This window comes from Eucalyptus grandis, chromosome 8 (assembly GCF_016545825.1).
Source record: "Eucalyptus grandis isolate ANBG69807.140 chromosome 8, ASM1654582v1, whole genome shotgun sequence".
NCBI lineage: Eukaryota > Viridiplantae > Streptophyta > Magnoliopsida > Myrtales > Myrtaceae > Eucalyptus > Eucalyptus grandis.
In genome coordinates this window covers 29,336,383-29,354,303 of record NC_052619.1, presented here as the reverse complement: position 1 = coordinate 29,354,303, position 17,921 = coordinate 29,336,383, and the positions used below count along the sequence as shown (strand labels likewise).

At 39.3% G+C, this 17,921-nt stretch overlaps 2 protein-coding genes across 2 annotated transcripts; both read left to right on the top strand.

Annotated features, from left to right (window-relative positions):
* The first annotated feature begins 15,052 nt into the window (after positions 1–15,052).
* Positions 15,053–16,168, top strand: LOC120287132 (probable leucine-rich repeat receptor-like protein kinase At1g35710). Its single transcript, XM_039299827.1, has one exon. It carries the CDS (start codon positions 15,053–15,055, stop codon positions 16,166–16,168), a length of 1,116 nt encoding a protein of 371 aa, XP_039155761.1.
* Positions 16,169–16,968: 800 nt separating this feature from the next.
* Positions 16,969–17,673, top strand: LOC120287131 (putative receptor like protein 25). Its single transcript, XM_039299826.1, has one exon. The coding sequence runs from the start codon at positions 16,969–16,971 to the stop codon at positions 17,671–17,673; it is 705 nt and encodes a 234-aa protein (XP_039155760.1).
* The last annotated feature ends 248 nt before the right edge of the window (positions 17,674–17,921 follow it).

Here is a 17,921-nt window from a genome sequence, read left to right as displayed (position 1 = left end):
TATGAAGCAATTTGAGTCTCTTGTCATGTGTCTCAAGCATCCACTATCTAGTTACCATTTCACATTTTTCTTGATAGTGACCTGTATTTAAAAAGAAACTCAAGCTTTCTTTGGTATCCATATTTTCTTGGGTCCTTTTGAGTTAGTCTGATATACGATTTTTGCCCAAACTTTATTGACAGGTCTCCAAACCATAGGACATTTTTTCTCAAAATGATCTGCACTATTGCATTTTGAACATCTAAGAGCATTCCGATCTACTGGTTTTACAAAGTTTCTTTCAAAAAAAAAAATTTAAGCATTTCTTGTGGGTCTTTACTTAATTCTTTCTTTTACTTTAGGAAAATCGATTAAAGGAATAGTTTCAGCAGTCATTCCCAAACCAGATTTATTGAAATAAGGTCTTTGAACAGAAAGTATTTTCTCCAATTTTTCAGATCCTAGAGAAAATCATTTGGAAATATTTGAAATATCATTTTTCATAAATGCATTTTCTTTTAAAAGATTATCTTTACTTTCTTTGAGAGAGGAAACATTCTGGTCTAAGCATTTCACTTTTTCTTCCAAAACATTCTCTTGTTGTTTTAAAGTAGAATTTTTCTTTTTAAGTTCGGAAATTCTTTTAAGAGAAGTCTTAAGACTAAAACATAATTCATCAATGTATTTTGAAACTTTAATAGGGATTTTGAAATTACTTACCTCGAATTCACTTTCTGAATCTGAATCAGTCTCGGAGTTTGATTCTGAGTCTGATTGTGCCATTAGACATATGTTGGCATAATCATCATCACTATCTTCACACTCCGTATCACTCCAAGTTTCACTTTTGAGAGCTTTTCGATACCTTTCAGTTTTTCCTTTCTTCTTCCTCAGAAGAGGACAGTTGGGTCTAATGTGTCCATTTTTCTTGCATTCAAAGCAGACTACATCTTTGTTTGATTCATCATCTTTAGCAAACTTCGTCTATTGCTTTTGAAAACTTTGTTTCCTTGAATTGAATCTTCTTCCTTTTCTATTCATCTTTCTGAATCTTCTTATCATGAGAGCAAGTTCTTCATCATCCATGTTGTCTTCAGAATCTGTTACATCAGAGTCATCATTAGATTTTAATGCAATAGATTTCTTACCTTTAGGATCTTCGTCTTCATTGATTCGTTCCACTTCATAAGACTGAAGAGTCCTAACCAACTCATCGACAGATAGTGGCATGATTCTTTGGGTCTCTCGGATTGAGGTCTTTATATGATTCCAATCCTTGGAGAGTCCACGCAGTAGCTTGTTCACTTTCATGGGATCAGAAATTGGTTGACCTTGATTTTCAAGACCATTCACGATTTCTGTAAAACGACTAAACATGTCAGTTATAGATTCTCTTGATTTCATTCTGAAGGCTTCGTATTGATCGAGAAGAATGTTGATTCTAGTCTCTTTCACTCGATCGGTTCCTTCATAAGTAATGTGTAATCTATCCCAGACTTCTTTGGCTGTATCACAAGAAGATATTTTGTTATATTCAGTAGGTGATAAAGCACAATATAAAGAATAAATTGCTTTTGCATCAAGAGCTTGTCTCTTGATTATCTCTTCCTGACTCATTTCGCTAGACTCAACAGTGTCATTTCATCTTTCTGAGACAGATGCAGCTTTAGGAATGATTCATTTTTCTACAACGTCCCATTCCAGAGGATCATTTGATCTTAAGAATGCCTTCATCTTGTTCTTCCATATGTTATAGTCATTTCCATTAAAGTAAAGTGGTCTGGTGTTGCTTTGCCCTTCTACCAACCCTGAAGCCAACATACTAGCTATGGATCTTTAACTCTGAAGTAAAACACTTCAAACAAAGTGAGTACACGAGCTCTGATACCAATTGAGATAGCTAGTATAAGCACCTAGAGGGGGTGAATAGGTGCACAATCAATTTATCGAAATACGGAAGCAATTCTTGGCAAACGATAGAAAGGTAGTTCACTATTGATTGACAAAATGAAATACGATCAAAGTAAAGAGAGTAAGAAAGAGAAGATTGAACGCATGGTTTATAGTGGTTCGGCTTAATCCAAGCCTACGTCCACTCTTCCGTACTGACAGCCCACCGGTTAGATTTCACTATGAACAAAAGAGAAGTTACAGCACTCCTTTTCCTTAATTCCACAGTGTAGATGTTCTATCACACCTCCTCAAGGTTTCTCACTAATATAGACTCTCTTTTGTATACAAGTATTCGCTCAAAGGAATTGTCTAAACAACAAGGAGCTTCAAACTTTGGAATTCTTCTATCACGCACACCTCAACAACTTAGAACGTCTTCCTTATATACTCCTTTATGCCATCATACCCATTGGCACTTACCAAAGGAATTCCTCCAATCTACCCGTTGGACGGAATCAATTAGGAAGATCATTCGGACTATTAAAGGAACGTGTCGATTGCCCATCAATCATGTTCGCCCATACAATCAGGATCTCGGTTTTCATAAGTAGAACCTTCCAAGAATATTTAGGCAATCATCGATTCCTTAATCTTCGAGTCAATCTCGATCAATCAAGGAATTCCATTGTGTCTTTTCCAGCCACGAGATCTTCTCTAGTTGATAAGGTCAAGCCCTTAACGAAACATCCAGCTTATGGATAACCTTTCTTCAACGGATTAGAGACTCCAATGAGGATAGACTTTGAGTCTTGAGTCTCGGCTGTCCGGTCTTCAGACTTTAAATAGCAGAGATTGCAAACCTTCAGACTAGACTGATGGAAACGTTTTGTCAGCTTCAAAACATTTCAAGAAGATTTCTCCAACAAATTGGAGTCTTTTCAATAGGTTTATCCCCTCATTGTGTCTAGTGACTTAGCAAGAATAATAGTAAATTATAGAGAATCCATCCACACAAATCAGAATTAATAAAATTAGTATGCATAGCTAAGTCCTTCTTTAGAGAGATCACATCCAAGACACAAGTGGGCATTATAACCTCATCCATTTATTCCTAAAACTGGAGTCCAGTAGATCTCTATTGTATTGCTATACATTTTAATAATATTTGATCTGTGACATCTTGATTTTCGACCCTATTTTCAACTAAATGAAATGAGCTTTTCATTGACACGCCCATAGTCTTTTTCTCTGAGCTGATCACTCACGAGATAACTAATTTATCAGGTGAAACCGTTAAGGAATCTAAACACGATAGACTTGAGAATTTGATTAGAAATCGACTGCTCGACCATGCTAATCTGCAAGGATCAATACGGCATCGTTAAAATCGATCAAGAACCAAAGATAGGTCGATTCGACAAAGGCATGTAATTAAAGTGTGGGTGATTCCACCTGATTGCAAAATTCATGCCGAACGGTATTAAACTGATTTTTCTATCGTTTCTGTACCTAGTGCCTATATTTGAAATCTTGAGATTTTTACTACAACCAAGAGTCGCCTTTGAGTCGAAGATGCAGAATGTTGATCCCAAATAATTGACCATGGGTCAAATATGCTAAAAATTCCTAAAAGCTACTCGATAGGTTAGGCCACGCTAAAATCGTGTTTGGTTAAAATCAATTACGGAATTGAACTTGATTTCAGAAATTGAAAAATTTGTCATGTCATGATTTATTTTAGGAACATTGACTCATCATCTGAAAAATTTTAGTGAGCTCGTATTTTCGGCGAAAATTTTTTCGACAAGCCTGGATTTTCAGCGAAAAATCAAAATTGGACGATTTTGGACCGGGAAATTCGGATGGCCACTTTGAGTGTGTTTTCAGCCGTCAAGTTTGATTAACTGATGAGAAAAATTGTGAAATTGAGTGTGGGCTTCCTCCTTGGCATTATGGCCATTTAATTGAAGTCATTCGGAGGGGAATTGAATTGAATTAGAAGTGAAATGCTTGAAATTCATAGCCATTGGGGGGGGCTGCAACATTTCAACACCATTTGTGGTTTGTTAGGAAGTTTGTGAAGGGAAATTGGCTGAGGATAAGGCTGTGGACTTTTGATGCAAGAACTCAAGTGCCTTTGGGATATTCCGGGGAAGCATTGAAGGCCTTGTCCCCTCTTCCCAGCTAGCAGCTCCTTCTTCATCTTCTTCCTCGCCTTCTTCTTCTTCTTCTTTTTTGTTGCTATTTTGGAACTAGCAAACTAGCAGAGAACCATCCAGCCTCACCGAGCTAGCCCCTGCAGTCGTCGACCACCCTTCACCGCCCGTCATCAGCCCACCAAAGCCGAGTAGCCTGCATGCCCACAGGTCTGCGTCCCACGTGTCCCTCGCACCCCAAGCCATCATATGTTGAAGCCTGGCCACCGTCTAGGCCGTCGAGCTGCCTCTACCCACCGTCCGCTGCTCCAGCTCGTCCCTGTTGCCATTTGCCTCCTGCCTTGCCTTTCTAGCCAAGCCGAGCCTCTTGGTCCAACTCCTACGGCCAACAAACAGAGCTGAACCTCACAATTGGGTTGTGAGCTTAGTGGCCCGTTTCCAGCCCTTTCCCGACCTCCCTTGGTGTTGATGTAAGCCCGTGTTTCACTCGACTCCGCATCGCTGTTGTCGTGAACTCATTGACTCACTAATTCGGTGAGTTTACTTGCTAAACATTGCTTAGGGGTTCATTATGCTTAGGGTAGGTTTAGTTTAGACTAAGATTAACTAAGGTGGATTAGTTAATTTAATTAGTGGTTTAGTTAATTAGGCCAATTAGGTGGTTAGATTAGTTTAGTTAAGGGTTAAATATATTGTATGATTTATCTAGTTTAGTGCATTATTTATTTAAGTCCAATTAGGTGGTTAGATTAGTGCCTTTAGCTTAATTATTCATTTATTGAATTAATTTGCATTTATTTAATTAATTTTTGTAATTTATTTAATTATTGATTATTTTCCGAAAATTATACCAGGATAGTCTATCATTAGAATTTCGTGCTGATTGTCGTGGTGTAGTTGAATTGTGTAATTGAATGATAATTTGTGCAATTGAGTGATGATTGTGATTTTTTATTTATTATTTCAAAATTGTGAAATTTTGGTATTTAATTAGAAAATACCAGGTGCCGAGTTTTGACATAAAAAAAAAAAACGTTTTAAGTACTATATCAAAGAGTGTGATTTTTAAAAGGAATGATATCACTTTTCTGGTTCGATCTGATCGTGTACCCACACACGATTATTTTACCGGGTGTTTTTAATACGAAGAAATAGGCCAAGCACATTATTTTAATTGAGGCATTTGAGTGCAAAACACGATATCTTTACCCGGGATTGGATGGTCATGTGACTATTGTGAGAACCTCTCTCGAGCTTTTATGTCGGGCGATGCTCCTATATATAATGCCCCTATCAACGGATGCCAGATCGTGGTAAAGGCCGGATCGAAGCTCATTCAAGAATGCCGTCTAGAGGTAGACGTTGTTGTGCTTAAGGGATGAGACAATGCTTTGCTATGTTGAAAGACCATTGAACGTCGAGTAGGCCGTGCCCGTGGGGCCGTAATTAATTAGAACGCATGAATGAGTGATTTAACCATGCCTAATTATGGGATAAAATTATGTGACACAGAATGAGACGTGTCATAATAATTTGGTCTTATAATTGAAACTCTTGTGATTGATTGGTTTGAAAGTGAGGCGTTCCAATGGTTGAGTGCATTTACTACAATTATGTGTTATATGAGCCAGACTAACTTGCAGGAAGGCGCTGAGGCGAGGCGAGTCTTCTGTGATGTGTAATTAGACTATCTCTAGGCATATTACCTTCCTAATTGGGGTTTAGAATGTAAATTCGCTGAGACATTGTCTCACCCCATCATGGTTTAACTTTTTATAGGTCCTTAGATGGAGGTTCGGCCAGTTTGTTTTGAGCAACCGTGACAGTATAGTGAGGAGAGTACCTTCTTCCCTGTCCCCGGGACTCCCTGGATCCGTGAGCTCATTGTGACCACGATTTTGGTCGATGGGGGCCTACCACAGTTGGTACCTCATCGATTCAATGCGTGGTTTCGTCATGAGCCTAATGAGGAATGGGAAGATCTCCTGGATGGCTTCGATGGACCCGTCGTTGAGGGCGAGGAGGTAGCTAACCCACTTGACATCGACATCCTTGACAGTGTCGTGATAGATCTATATCCTAAGTAGATAGGGTCTGGGATAGGGTTAGCTAGGTAGTCCTTGTTGAGGCCCTGACTTTTGTATTTAACCTTGCATGTTGACCTGAGTTGTTCATAAAGTGTGTTTGTGAAAACCGATTGTCCTACTTTTCTATCACATGTTAATTGTTGTCTAGGGATTATTATAGGCTTCCGCATGTGAATAATCGATTAGGTTGACAATGCATCCTGGGAACGTTGCAATTTAGTCGACTACCAAGGGATGTGCACGTGCTTGAGGTTCGGGGCGTGACATGATCTCTCAAAGTCACTTAGTGCAACATCTGTATAATATTCAAATGAAGCTATATGAACTAATATACTTCAAGGGCTGGTAAGATAGGTAGAGCATGGTAGCGGGAGGAAAGGGATGGAGGTGGTAGTCAAGAACGAAGGGATTTGGAGAAAAGATGGGAGTGGCGGGAATGTTGTGACATCCTGATTTTCCTATTCTAATTTCAATAAATTTAGACGGGCATTTCGTCGGCACGCATATAGTTCATTTCCTTGAGTCGGCCACTCATGTGAAAACTAGTCTATCATGTGAAGCCATTAAGAAATTCTAATGCATAAGACTCGAGAATTTGATCAGGAAGCGACCTTTCGATCGAGATAATCTGCAAGGGTCATTGCGGCACAAATAAAAATCGATTAGAGAGCGGAGATAGGTTGGCTCAACAGAGGCATGTGATCAAGTGTAGGTGATTCCACCGGATCGCACAATTCTTGCCGATCGACACTAGACCGACTTTTCTAACGATTGGGTACCCTGTGCCCATATTTGAAACCTTGAGATTACCCCGACAATCGAAAGTTATCAATGTGTCAAAGATGTACATTGTGGCTTGAATTGATCAACCACAAGTCAAATGCACAAAAAATTCTAAAAGCTGCTCAGTAGATTAGAATGCGCTAGTATTGTGCCAAAGTGAAATTAACCGTGAAATTGAGATCGAATTCTGAAATTGGAAGTCATGGTGTGTCACAAATCTTATTAGGAACATTGGATTAATTCATGGACTTTAATTTAGACTCAATTGGAAGAGAATTGATGGGAGTTGAAGTAATTGGGTGTACAAAAATTTGGACCTCGGCGGAAAATAAAATTGAACCTATTGGACTAAAGTTGTGGAAGGTTGGAGTTAGTGGATGGTGACATCACAAGTGATGTCATGGAGGAGGCAAGATTGGTTAGGGTGGTGACAAGTGGAGGGAGGAGATGGGCTCTTGAAAATGTGGGCTTTCACTTCATCTTCTTCCTTGAATCAAGGGAAATGGTTGGATTTTGAAAAGAGGAGAAAGAGAGGGCTGCTCGTGCGAACCGCCCAGCCAGCCGACGCCCTTCGCCCGTTCGATCGTCGCCGCCGCTTGCCGTTCGTCGCCGGAGCTCGCCGTCGCCGCTTGCCCGCGTGCGACCACGCACCGTCCCGCGTCGAGGTGCTCCGTCTTCGCCCTTGAGCTCCAGCCGTCGTCCACCATCTCGCAGTCGCTGCTCGATGTCGCCACGCCTCACCGAAGCTCCCGTCGTCGCCGTTCCTCCACCCAAGCCACCGCCGGTCTTCCTCCGCCCGTTCAGCCGCCGTTCCATCACCCTCCGAGCTCGGTTAGTTGCTGGAAAAACCAGCAAGATCCAGCCCCTTCCGAGCTCATTTTAGTCCCCTATTGGTTCTCATTTGGTGTTGATCCGTGTAGGTTTGTCATCGGCATCGTCATGCTCTTCGCCGAGACTCGTCGGAAAGCGATTCCGGTGAGTTTAACTCACTAAACCTCGATTAGTAGGTTAATCATGCCCTAAGCGTGTTTAGCTTAGGTTGATTGAGATTATGTTGCTAGGTTAATTTATTTAGATGTGGATTATATTAAGTTGTTTAATTAAAGTAAAGCATGCTTAGTTTAAGGGTTAAGTAGGTTTATTTTAAGATAAGCCTTGATGTGACTTAAAGGAATTTTTTTATCATTTAAATAAATGTTTCGAATTTGTTGGATTATTTAATAATAAATCATATTCCGAAAATCATTAAAATATTATTTATAAAAAACTCGAAAAAAATTATTTTTGACCATAATTGCTCGAATTTCGTGCCGATCGCCGTTGTATATTTATCATTTGAAATTGATGAAAGGTTAATGCAAATTGAGTGTTGATTGAGGAAATTATGGATTTTATTTAGAAAATCTCAAATGTCGGGTTTGATATCGAAATTGGATTTTTAAAGATTAATGTTGTAATTGGAATATGTGAATGACGTGTGAAGTGCCTTAAGTTAATTATGAGTTGTTGTATGATAATTATGAGAAATTGTTTTGAAATATTAAGTTGGAATTGCCTCTATATGGGATGTCCCATACAACGGATGCGAATCGCAATTGATTCTGGACCCATGCTCCTTAGAGAACGCCGTCGATATACTGACGAAGCCGCGTTCCAAGGGGGGAGGCGATGCCTAGCTATATGTCAGTAGATAGCCGAACTGCGAGTAGGCTATGCCCTTGTGTAGTAGTGATTGATGATTGGAATGGTTGCTGTGATTGCAGATTAAGTGAAATTAATTGTGCTCCAATGATTTAAATCCCTGTTGTTACCTGTGATTGAGTGATATGAATTGTACTAATTTGCAGGAAGGCAAGGAGGCGAGGTAAGTCTTCTGTGCTGTGTGGCTAGACCACTCTGGGGCATATTTTCTTTCTAATAGGGGTTTAGGAGGGTTGAACTTGCTGAGACAAAGTCTCATCCTAGTTTGGGGAAAATATTACAAGACCATAGATGGCGGTACCCCCGGAGATGAGTGGCCTGCCGACGGAGATTGACTAAACGACAGAGAGTGCTCCTGACCCTGGGAGTCCTTGGGTCTATTAGTTGGTTAGGATCCTCATATGGGTTCAGGTAAACGTGCATGACAGAGTACCATACATGTTTAGGACTTGGTTTCGTTCCGGAGTCGATGGCGTTAGGGTTGGCCCTCTGGATAGCACGGATATTCCGATGGCTGTGATGAATGCCATTTTGGGTGAAGGTGTGGCGGATCTTCCTAGTGGTGGAGTGACCAACGCCTCGCCCCCGGCCTCTTGGGTGACGAATCCTAAGGATGTGGGATCGTTGAATGGGGCTGACCAGTAGTCCTAGGACTATTGATTTTCTTTTTGGCGAACTGATCCATGTTGTGTAGGCTAACCCCTTTTTGATGCACATAAACTCTAACCCATTTTTGGTGCATATAGTCTCCGGATCATGTTGGTGTATGTAAGCCTGGATTGATAATGATGTATGAAAGTATGTTTGGTTGATTTTGAAGTGATTTTTTCTGCTGTCCTATCCCATGCGTTTTTGTTAGGGGTTTCTTTGCACGTTCCGCATGCACATAATAATTATAAGAAAAGTTGGGGTCGGTGACACTACCTGGGAATGTCGCATTTACATGACCATGGCGGGTTGTTCAAGTGTCTCAGGGTTCGGGGCGTGACAAATGTTACCCCAGGGAACGTCACTACCGGGGGTGGTGGGAACATGGTCCCCGAGAATGGAGTGAATGTCGCTCCTGAGAGTGGCAGGAGTGAGGCAACGTCTCTCCCGACAGCGTCGTCAAGTTTGGAATTTTTGGCAACTGTAGCAGATTGCGAGCTGCTTCCCACCGACCCATGCTGTCTGATGCGAGGACCACCACAAGTCCCAGAATGAGGGCCGTGAAGAAGAAGCTACTTTTGGAAGCCATTGATCTGCTTGCTTTGATTATGAAAGTATATGCGAGCCTATAGGATTAATAGGAGCTACAAGTGTAAGTTTGATCATGGATGAGGGGAAGAGGGAAAGATTTGGAGTGTATAAATAGAAAATGCCATGTTGACTTCTAGAAGAAAGTAGGCTTTCACGGGGAGAGCACATGCTTTTCCAGATTATTAAATCGGACATGTGTAAACTATGCTCATTAATTGAACAACCGATTACTGATTATATCATGTGTTCAGCAAAAAAGTTACTAACCTTATTATAATTGTCTACAAAGTCGTCTTCCATATTGAAATGAAAATGTATACATTAACGTCAATTATGTCATGTAAGATAGCCGACGTCCACGCCAGCGATTTTTGGTCAAAATTGACTAGGTTGATCCAATTGGCATAAATGCAAAAGGTTTAAAATCAAATTAGTCCAATTAAAAAGTTTATAATTGAATTGGTACATGTGCAGTAAGTTTATTACTTTTTTGATACTTTTTGCTACAAATGACCATATGCTTTGAAGATGTTAGTATGCTTAGACTCTGTTATTTGATCATGAAGTAAGTCTTTTCAGGTTACTTTGGATCTTTGGTTTTTGTATGAAAGAGTTATCCAAGGGGCATCATTAGAGAGCAATACAAATAGGAAAAATATATAGAAGCAACTATATACTAAAACTTTCCGTTTTTGCTAGCACGTATACCTAAACTTTGCACTCTTTAGGCTTGAATGTTAAATCAAGATAATATTAGTAGACTTATAGAACTATAGAAGAGAAATTATTTAGCAGGGTCTCAAATGTGTCAGGAACGTAGTAGTGGATATCATGGGTCCTCAATTTTCTTAACTAATTCTTATTTGTATGTCATTTGGCAATTTGATCTTTTGAGGTTGAGCAACATGACCATGTGAAAGCGTAGATCTGATCAAACCTGTGAAGTCCCATTGCCGCATCTAGCGCTAAAGCTCTCATTACTAAATGGAAAAGCATACATTCCTGCCTAAATCGGCCATTACATGGTACATGAATTAGTCATCAAACTCAATTATAATTGGTACGAGTCAGAACACAAGTTCCATGAGTAATTTTATTGAGCTGAGCTGAAAGTAACTATGGCCGGCCTTCACAAGATGAATACTGGAAAAATACATTGCGAGGTTTAGGAAGTTACAAAAGAGGTGTCAAGCTAAATAGTTAACAGAGAATTTGTCATGATTATTCCGAAGTGGCTGAATTTTAATAAGAAAAAAGGTAAAGCCAAGTATCTGCTGCAGTGAAAGTCCTTTCCCGAGACTAACTTATGATTGAGAGTGGCGGATGCTGTAGTAAATCCTTGACTTGGCTTATCTCTTCCTTTCGCATTTCTCATGTAGTTTTAGGTACCTTTCTTAATCGTAGCGAAGAGAGCTTTGCCCCGTCAATTGTTTTGTCAATGAGAGCCAACTCCTTGCTTTTCATTCCTCGATGGCATTGTCTTTCATCAAGACTGAGACTTTACTTTTCGAAGGATTATCACTTTCCTAACCTCTTTAAAAATAGAGTTTCCAGAAGGAAAAGTAAAGATGGAGGAGGATCTAAGACAAATGAATAGATATACATGAAAATAGATCCATCCATGTTAACTTTCATGATAGGCTGCTTTTTTTTTCCTTCTAGATTCTGTTATCTAGACTAATTTTTTGACCCAGAACTTGTAAACCCATGATAAATTTACTCTATATTAATTTTTTGACCACCAAAAACTATAAATAGATACATTTGTGACAAATTTACCCTCCGTTAGTTTTTGTTAAATTTGATTAATACTACAAAAAAATATAAAGCGGTACATCTGTGACAAATGGATAGTAAAACCCCAATATAGCACACCTCTCAATTGTGAGCATAATTTTAGCTCAAATGTCGTCTTTACATATTTTCTGAGCCATTAGAGCTTGTTTTCCTCCCAAAATATTTCTTCGAACTTTTCATAGTTACATTTTAGATCGTTTAGGCATTTAGAGCTTCCAAAGTAATCGGGATTTCTTGGAAATTATTGTCCAATTTTTTTGCACAAAAGTAGGAGTTCTTTCGGAAACGGAGAGTAGAGAAAAGAGATGGAGTCAACCTTAGGAAATCTCACGAGTGCGCATTGGTTCGCCATCTGTCCTCAGTTGCACCGTGAAGATGAGTGAGAAAACATCTTGAAGTCTGTTCTTCTACACTTTACCGGGCTCCTAGGCATCTGGTAGAGTCTCTTAAAAAATCATGAAGCAAGGAGATAAAAGCAAGTTGCAATGGGCAGAATATTGAAAGCGCAGCGTCATCTCAGGAGAGGATCATTTGCACCCACTTAGTAATCCGTTAAGCCCCATTAGACTCATCTCGGAAAGGTCGCAACAATATCTAAAATCATTTCTCATATTCACATGACTCGTAATAAGTGTTATTGCATACTAATTCAAGTGTGATTTTGACAACGGCATAATTATTGTAAAGTTGCATCACTCATTGCTTGATCATAAAGTTAGGATTTATTTTGATTTCTAAATAAAGCTTATTATGGTTTATAATTTTTCTTAAAATGATTTACATTGGTTAAAGGCTTTGTCTTTTCTTTGATGAAAGGTCGATCCTTTCCTATATTCTGAATATAGATTTGGGATATAACAGCAACCATCACGAAGTTTGTGATTGCTTGTCTTATTACTACCCTTAACTCAGCTCGGATTAATTAGTATATCAGTATACTTGGAATCCACGTATTTGTCTGGTAGTTTTCCACTTATACACACACACACACACACACACACACACACACATACATACATACATACATACATACATACATACATACATACATACATACATACATACATACATACATACATATGTGTGTGTGTCTATATATGTGTCTATATAAGGTTATGAGACAGCAGAGACTTGCACATGCTAAACCCAAAATAGCAGAAGCTTTTCCTTTTATATATTTGGTTGGCAACTTTTCTTTAAATTTAAGCCTACTTAGATATTGCATGAATAAAATAAAGTTGAAGAATTCACACGCAAGTACATTTTCTGTTGCTCTTTAATAAAAGAGTTCATCTAGTTGAAATTTACATTGTAAAAGAGATACCGAAATTATTGAAACATTCGATTAGATTCAGCTACTAGCTACAAAGGTACAAATTCATTTCTCGAAAAAGAAAGAGCAATCAGTAAAGCCGTAAAGATTTTCGGAAAGAAAGTTATCTATGTAGAAAAGGGAACCATTTCATGTGTTGATTGTAGCCATTTTAACATTCTAGAGGCCCTCTTTTATGCTGCATTGTGTGTTGATTGTAGGGTCACCATCTGTGCATGGTCCCATCCTTTGAGACCTCATTATTATATTCATCATGAAGAAGATTATTCTCATGTGAATCTCTAAATGTTGCGGGTTTAACATTCAATTAGGTTCTAAACCATCGTATGGGATGAAGTAAGAAGAGTTGAAACCAGAAGGCACGTACGCATGAAATTTGTACACATCTATTAAGAAGCAAAGGTCTTTGTCGGGTTAGGTAATTCATGCGTGAAGAAGTCCAGATCTTTTAAGCTTTGTGCGTTGACTTTGCAACCATCAGATCATAACTACACAATAGAATAGACATGTGCCAGGTTAGGAAGTCAAGGTCTTTTGGAGTTTCGTGTGCGGCGGTTTTTGGATCAGTAAGCGTTGTGAATGGTTCATGGAGCAATTTTCCAGCTTTTTCTTTTTTGACCAACAGGCCTAAAACTTATAATGCAATGTAAAAAATGGCAAATGGCAAATGGAAAAGGAAAATATAACCAAACGTTGAAGAGGTGGTGTGAAGAGCTAGAAAGTGTTGATACACAAACACGACACAAAGCTCCTCATTTTACACCGCACTCTTCATCTTCCACCTCTCCTCAAATGCTTGGAAGGCATCAGTGCAAATTGCTTCTATGAAGGAAGGATTAGGCCATGTACAACACCCACCACGAATTATGAGTTCTACAGTCAGAAAACCCCGAGCAAATATATAGTGACCAGCACTAAAAAAATGCGTGGGACAAGCAAATCAAATAATAGATAGAAGGAAAGAAAAAAATTGGACACTGAATTTACGTAAATCGGTTTGAATATCGATACCTACGCTTACATGAGAGCAACACAAAACTTTTCTATAGAAACAAGCAATATAACAGAGACTACAATCACTTGGAGCATTCAAACACTCTCTCTCAGTGTTTCCCAACTTCTAATTAGTTCCAATAACTCACTTGAGCCTCTCACAATTTCTGTAATCATAAGAACTTAATTTGCTAAACCATTATATGGTGTAATTACAAAGAAATTTCCTTACGCTGAGAGCTCCAACATTGCTTCAGGAAAGCTCAACATATCTCACTTCCAAGAGGTCCATTTATACTCGTCCCGTCATCATTGCACTTCTTCTCTCTTTCTTCTTCCTTCAATTAATATGCAAATAGAAGGAGACAAACAAAGCAAACATTCCTTTATCTTCTTCAATTTCTCTTGCACCCAACAGGTCAGATCTTCTATGTGTGACGAGATGAAAGTCTTCTTCTGCACCTCTTCATTTATAGAGGTGTGTAAGAGCAGAGAAAGTGAAGCTTCCATTTATGTGAGCCCATCATTTCATTTACGTGCAGCGGTCAACAAGAAGAAAAACAAAGACTTCCGCTGGCTGATTAATTCTTAGAACAGCGCGTGCAGAAAAATTACTGTAAGAACAAACAAAATCAAAGGCAGAACTTAGACTTTAATCGGCAAGACGTGTTGCCTTTAATTTGGATCATCTTCATTCAACCGCCTCAAATTCGACAGATATTTTAATAACTAGCCTTCATTTTCTTCCCTATTTAACCATAGCCTATTAATGCATTACTATTTTCATGAGAACAGTATTTGCTATTGGCACCCCAACCTCATGGAAAGCCCAAGAATGTAGCAATTATTAGGAACAGAGTTTAGCAAGCTCTGCGTCAAAGTCAATCACGCAGTTCCAACGTTACGAAACTGTACACTTTGTCCAACTAGCGAACCTTCCCAATCAGCAGCATTTAATAAATAGGAAATTGGTGATCCTTAAGAAAAGGTTCAGTCAATGGACTGGGAAAATGACAGAAATAAAGTAACCAAGCCATTTATATATGCCTCAAGGTTGATTATCAACCTCCAAGCAAAAACAAAAAGAAATCATGGGTTCACCCAAATTAGAGACATTAGTGCCTCTTCTACCTTCCTTTGCCTTTTGCCTGGTGCTTTTAGTCATCATTCCATCGTGTTCAGTTCCTGCTTATGCCTCCATCTTAGAAACGCAATCCCTTCTCATATGGAAATCCAGCCTTCAAAAACAAAATCAATCCACCTCTTCTCTATCTTCATGGACTCTTCCTCCTCAAAATGCCAGAGACTTCAACGCAACATTGGCGTGTCCATGTGGGTGGTATGGCATCTCATGTAACCAAGCCGGGAGTGTGATTGGAATCAATCTCACCAGTTCAAATATCAGAGGTACACTTAATGAGTTCCTATTCTCGTCTCTGCCATGTCTTGCCTATGTAGATTTGCACATAAATGAACTCTTTGGCTATATTCCGCCTCAAGTCAGTCTTTTGACCAATCTCACCTACCTTGACCTCTCCTTCAATCAACTATCTGGGATAATACCACAAGAAATTGGTGGGCTTACGAAGCTCGAGGTGCTTGACCTTGCCGTTAATGAGTTGAATGGCTATATCCCTGATGAAATAGGTCAATTGCGTTTGCTGAATGAGCTTGCCTTGTTTTCAAACCAGTTGGATGGATGCCTTCCTTCTTCCTTGGGTAACTTGAGCAGTCTCGCGAGGCTATCCATCTCTAACAATTCATTTTCCGGCTCTATCCCTCTTGAAATGGGGAATTTGACAAATTTGGAGGAGATTAACATGGGTGGCAACTCCATGAAAGGGCCAATTCCTCCCACTTTTGGGAAATTGATGAAACTGACAAAATTGCACCTATATTGTAATAAACTTACTGGTTTTCTTCCACCAATGCTTGGGAACTTAAAACTTCTCCGTGAACTCAACCTACATTGTAATAATCTTTACGGTTCAATCCCCTCAACATTAGGCAATTTGACAGAGCTTACCCTTTTGTATCTACTTGACAACCACCTTTCTGGCTACATTCCTGATGAGTTAGGAAACCTTCGAGCTATGATCCAGTTGAAGCTAAACCATAATCAGCTCATTGGTCGCATTCCTCATTCTTTGGGAAATCTCACTTACCTACGATATCTATTCCTCGCAATAATCAACTCTCAAGTTTGATTCCAGGATCCTTAGGAAATCTTCGAGCTATGCTCCACTTACATCTGGATGCAAATCGACTCACCGGTCCCATTCCTTTTTTTTTCAATAATTTGACTAAACTAGTTGATTTATCACTCCACCACAATCAACTTTCTGGACAGTGGCCAATTGAAGGTTTCTCAAATACATCATTGTCAAGTATTAATTTATCCAACAACAAATTTGAAGGCCCACTTCCACTTCCATCACCCTCCACAAGATTCTATTCAATCGAAAAAAATAAAATGGAGGGGAAGATCTCTTCTTCCATATGCATCGCCACCAGCCTTTTATTGCTCATCTTGTCTAATAATAACTTAATTGGTAGCCTACCTGAGTGCTTATCAAATTGTAGCATTGGTTTATTGGTTTTGAACTTGCGAATGAATCATCTTTCAGGTATAATTCCTAAAAGATTTTCATTGCATAGTAGCTTGAGAACTCTTGACTTAAGTCAAAATCAATTCGAAGGCACATTGCCACAATCCCTTGTCAATTGCAAAAACCTAGAAGTTCTAGATTTCAGCAATAATAAGATTGAGGATAATTTCCCGGTATGGGTCGAAACACTACCCAAACTAAAAGTTCTTATTCTAAGGTCCAACAATTTTAGGGGTCGTTTGGATTTTCTAAGGATAGCCCATCTCTTTCCTAAGTTACACATTTTGGACCTCTCAAACAATAATTTCTCTGGTCCTTTACCAGCCAATTTGATAGTGAAACTTCAGGGGATGATGAGTGCGCAAATTGGGTGAGAGCCACGAAACAAGTCATTGTACATGAGTTATCCAACTGGTATAACAACCTATGAGGATTCCGTGAAAGTGATCATGAAAGGAAATGAGATTCTACTAGTGAGGATCTTGACCATCTTCATAACCTTAGACTTATCTCTCAACTCTTTTGAAGGAAACATCTCGGATGTTATTGGACATCTTCAATCTCTCGTAGGGCTCAACCTTTCCCACAATCACCTCATGGGTTCCATTCCTCCGACCCTTGGAGACTTGACTAATCTTGAATGGCTAGATTTATCTACAAACAAACTTAGTGGGATGATTCCTAGAGAACTTGGTGATTTGACATTTCTCGAGTATTTGAACCTCTCAGAAAACCAACTCATGGGTTGCATACCTCAAAACAAGCAATTGAGCACATTCACGAGCGACTCATTTCGTGGAAATATCGGCCTACATGGAACCCCATTACAAAGCACAAGCCATAATGATACTCAACCTTCTCCACCACTTCTAGCATTCTTCCAAGAGGACAATACAAAAGAGTATGGAAATTGGTTTGATAGGAAAGTAGTGGGAATAGGCTATGCTTCCAGAATCGTGATTGGAATCTCCATAGCTTACATTTCATTGGAAATTGGAAGACCCAAATGGCTTGCGAGAAAGGTGAGAAGGATGAAGAGAAGAGCAGCCAAATGGATGAAGAAGCCAAAGCAAAATGCGATTATATTTCATGGAGGCTCATGAAATTATGGGGAAGTGTTCCCTCTTAACATGTGCAATATAAATCGAGGAATACATCTTTTGTGGATTGAAATGCAATTTTGTATATGGATATTCATATCTTTTTGTGTTATCATCTTCTTCTCTAAGTGAAATTTATGTATTAGGTCGACTGCTAGATAAACATGAAAGAAATCTTTCAAAACTCGCGTTGCATCATTGTGGCACCCCTCAACGGCCCCCGATCCGATTAGGGTCGCCACAGTTCGCTT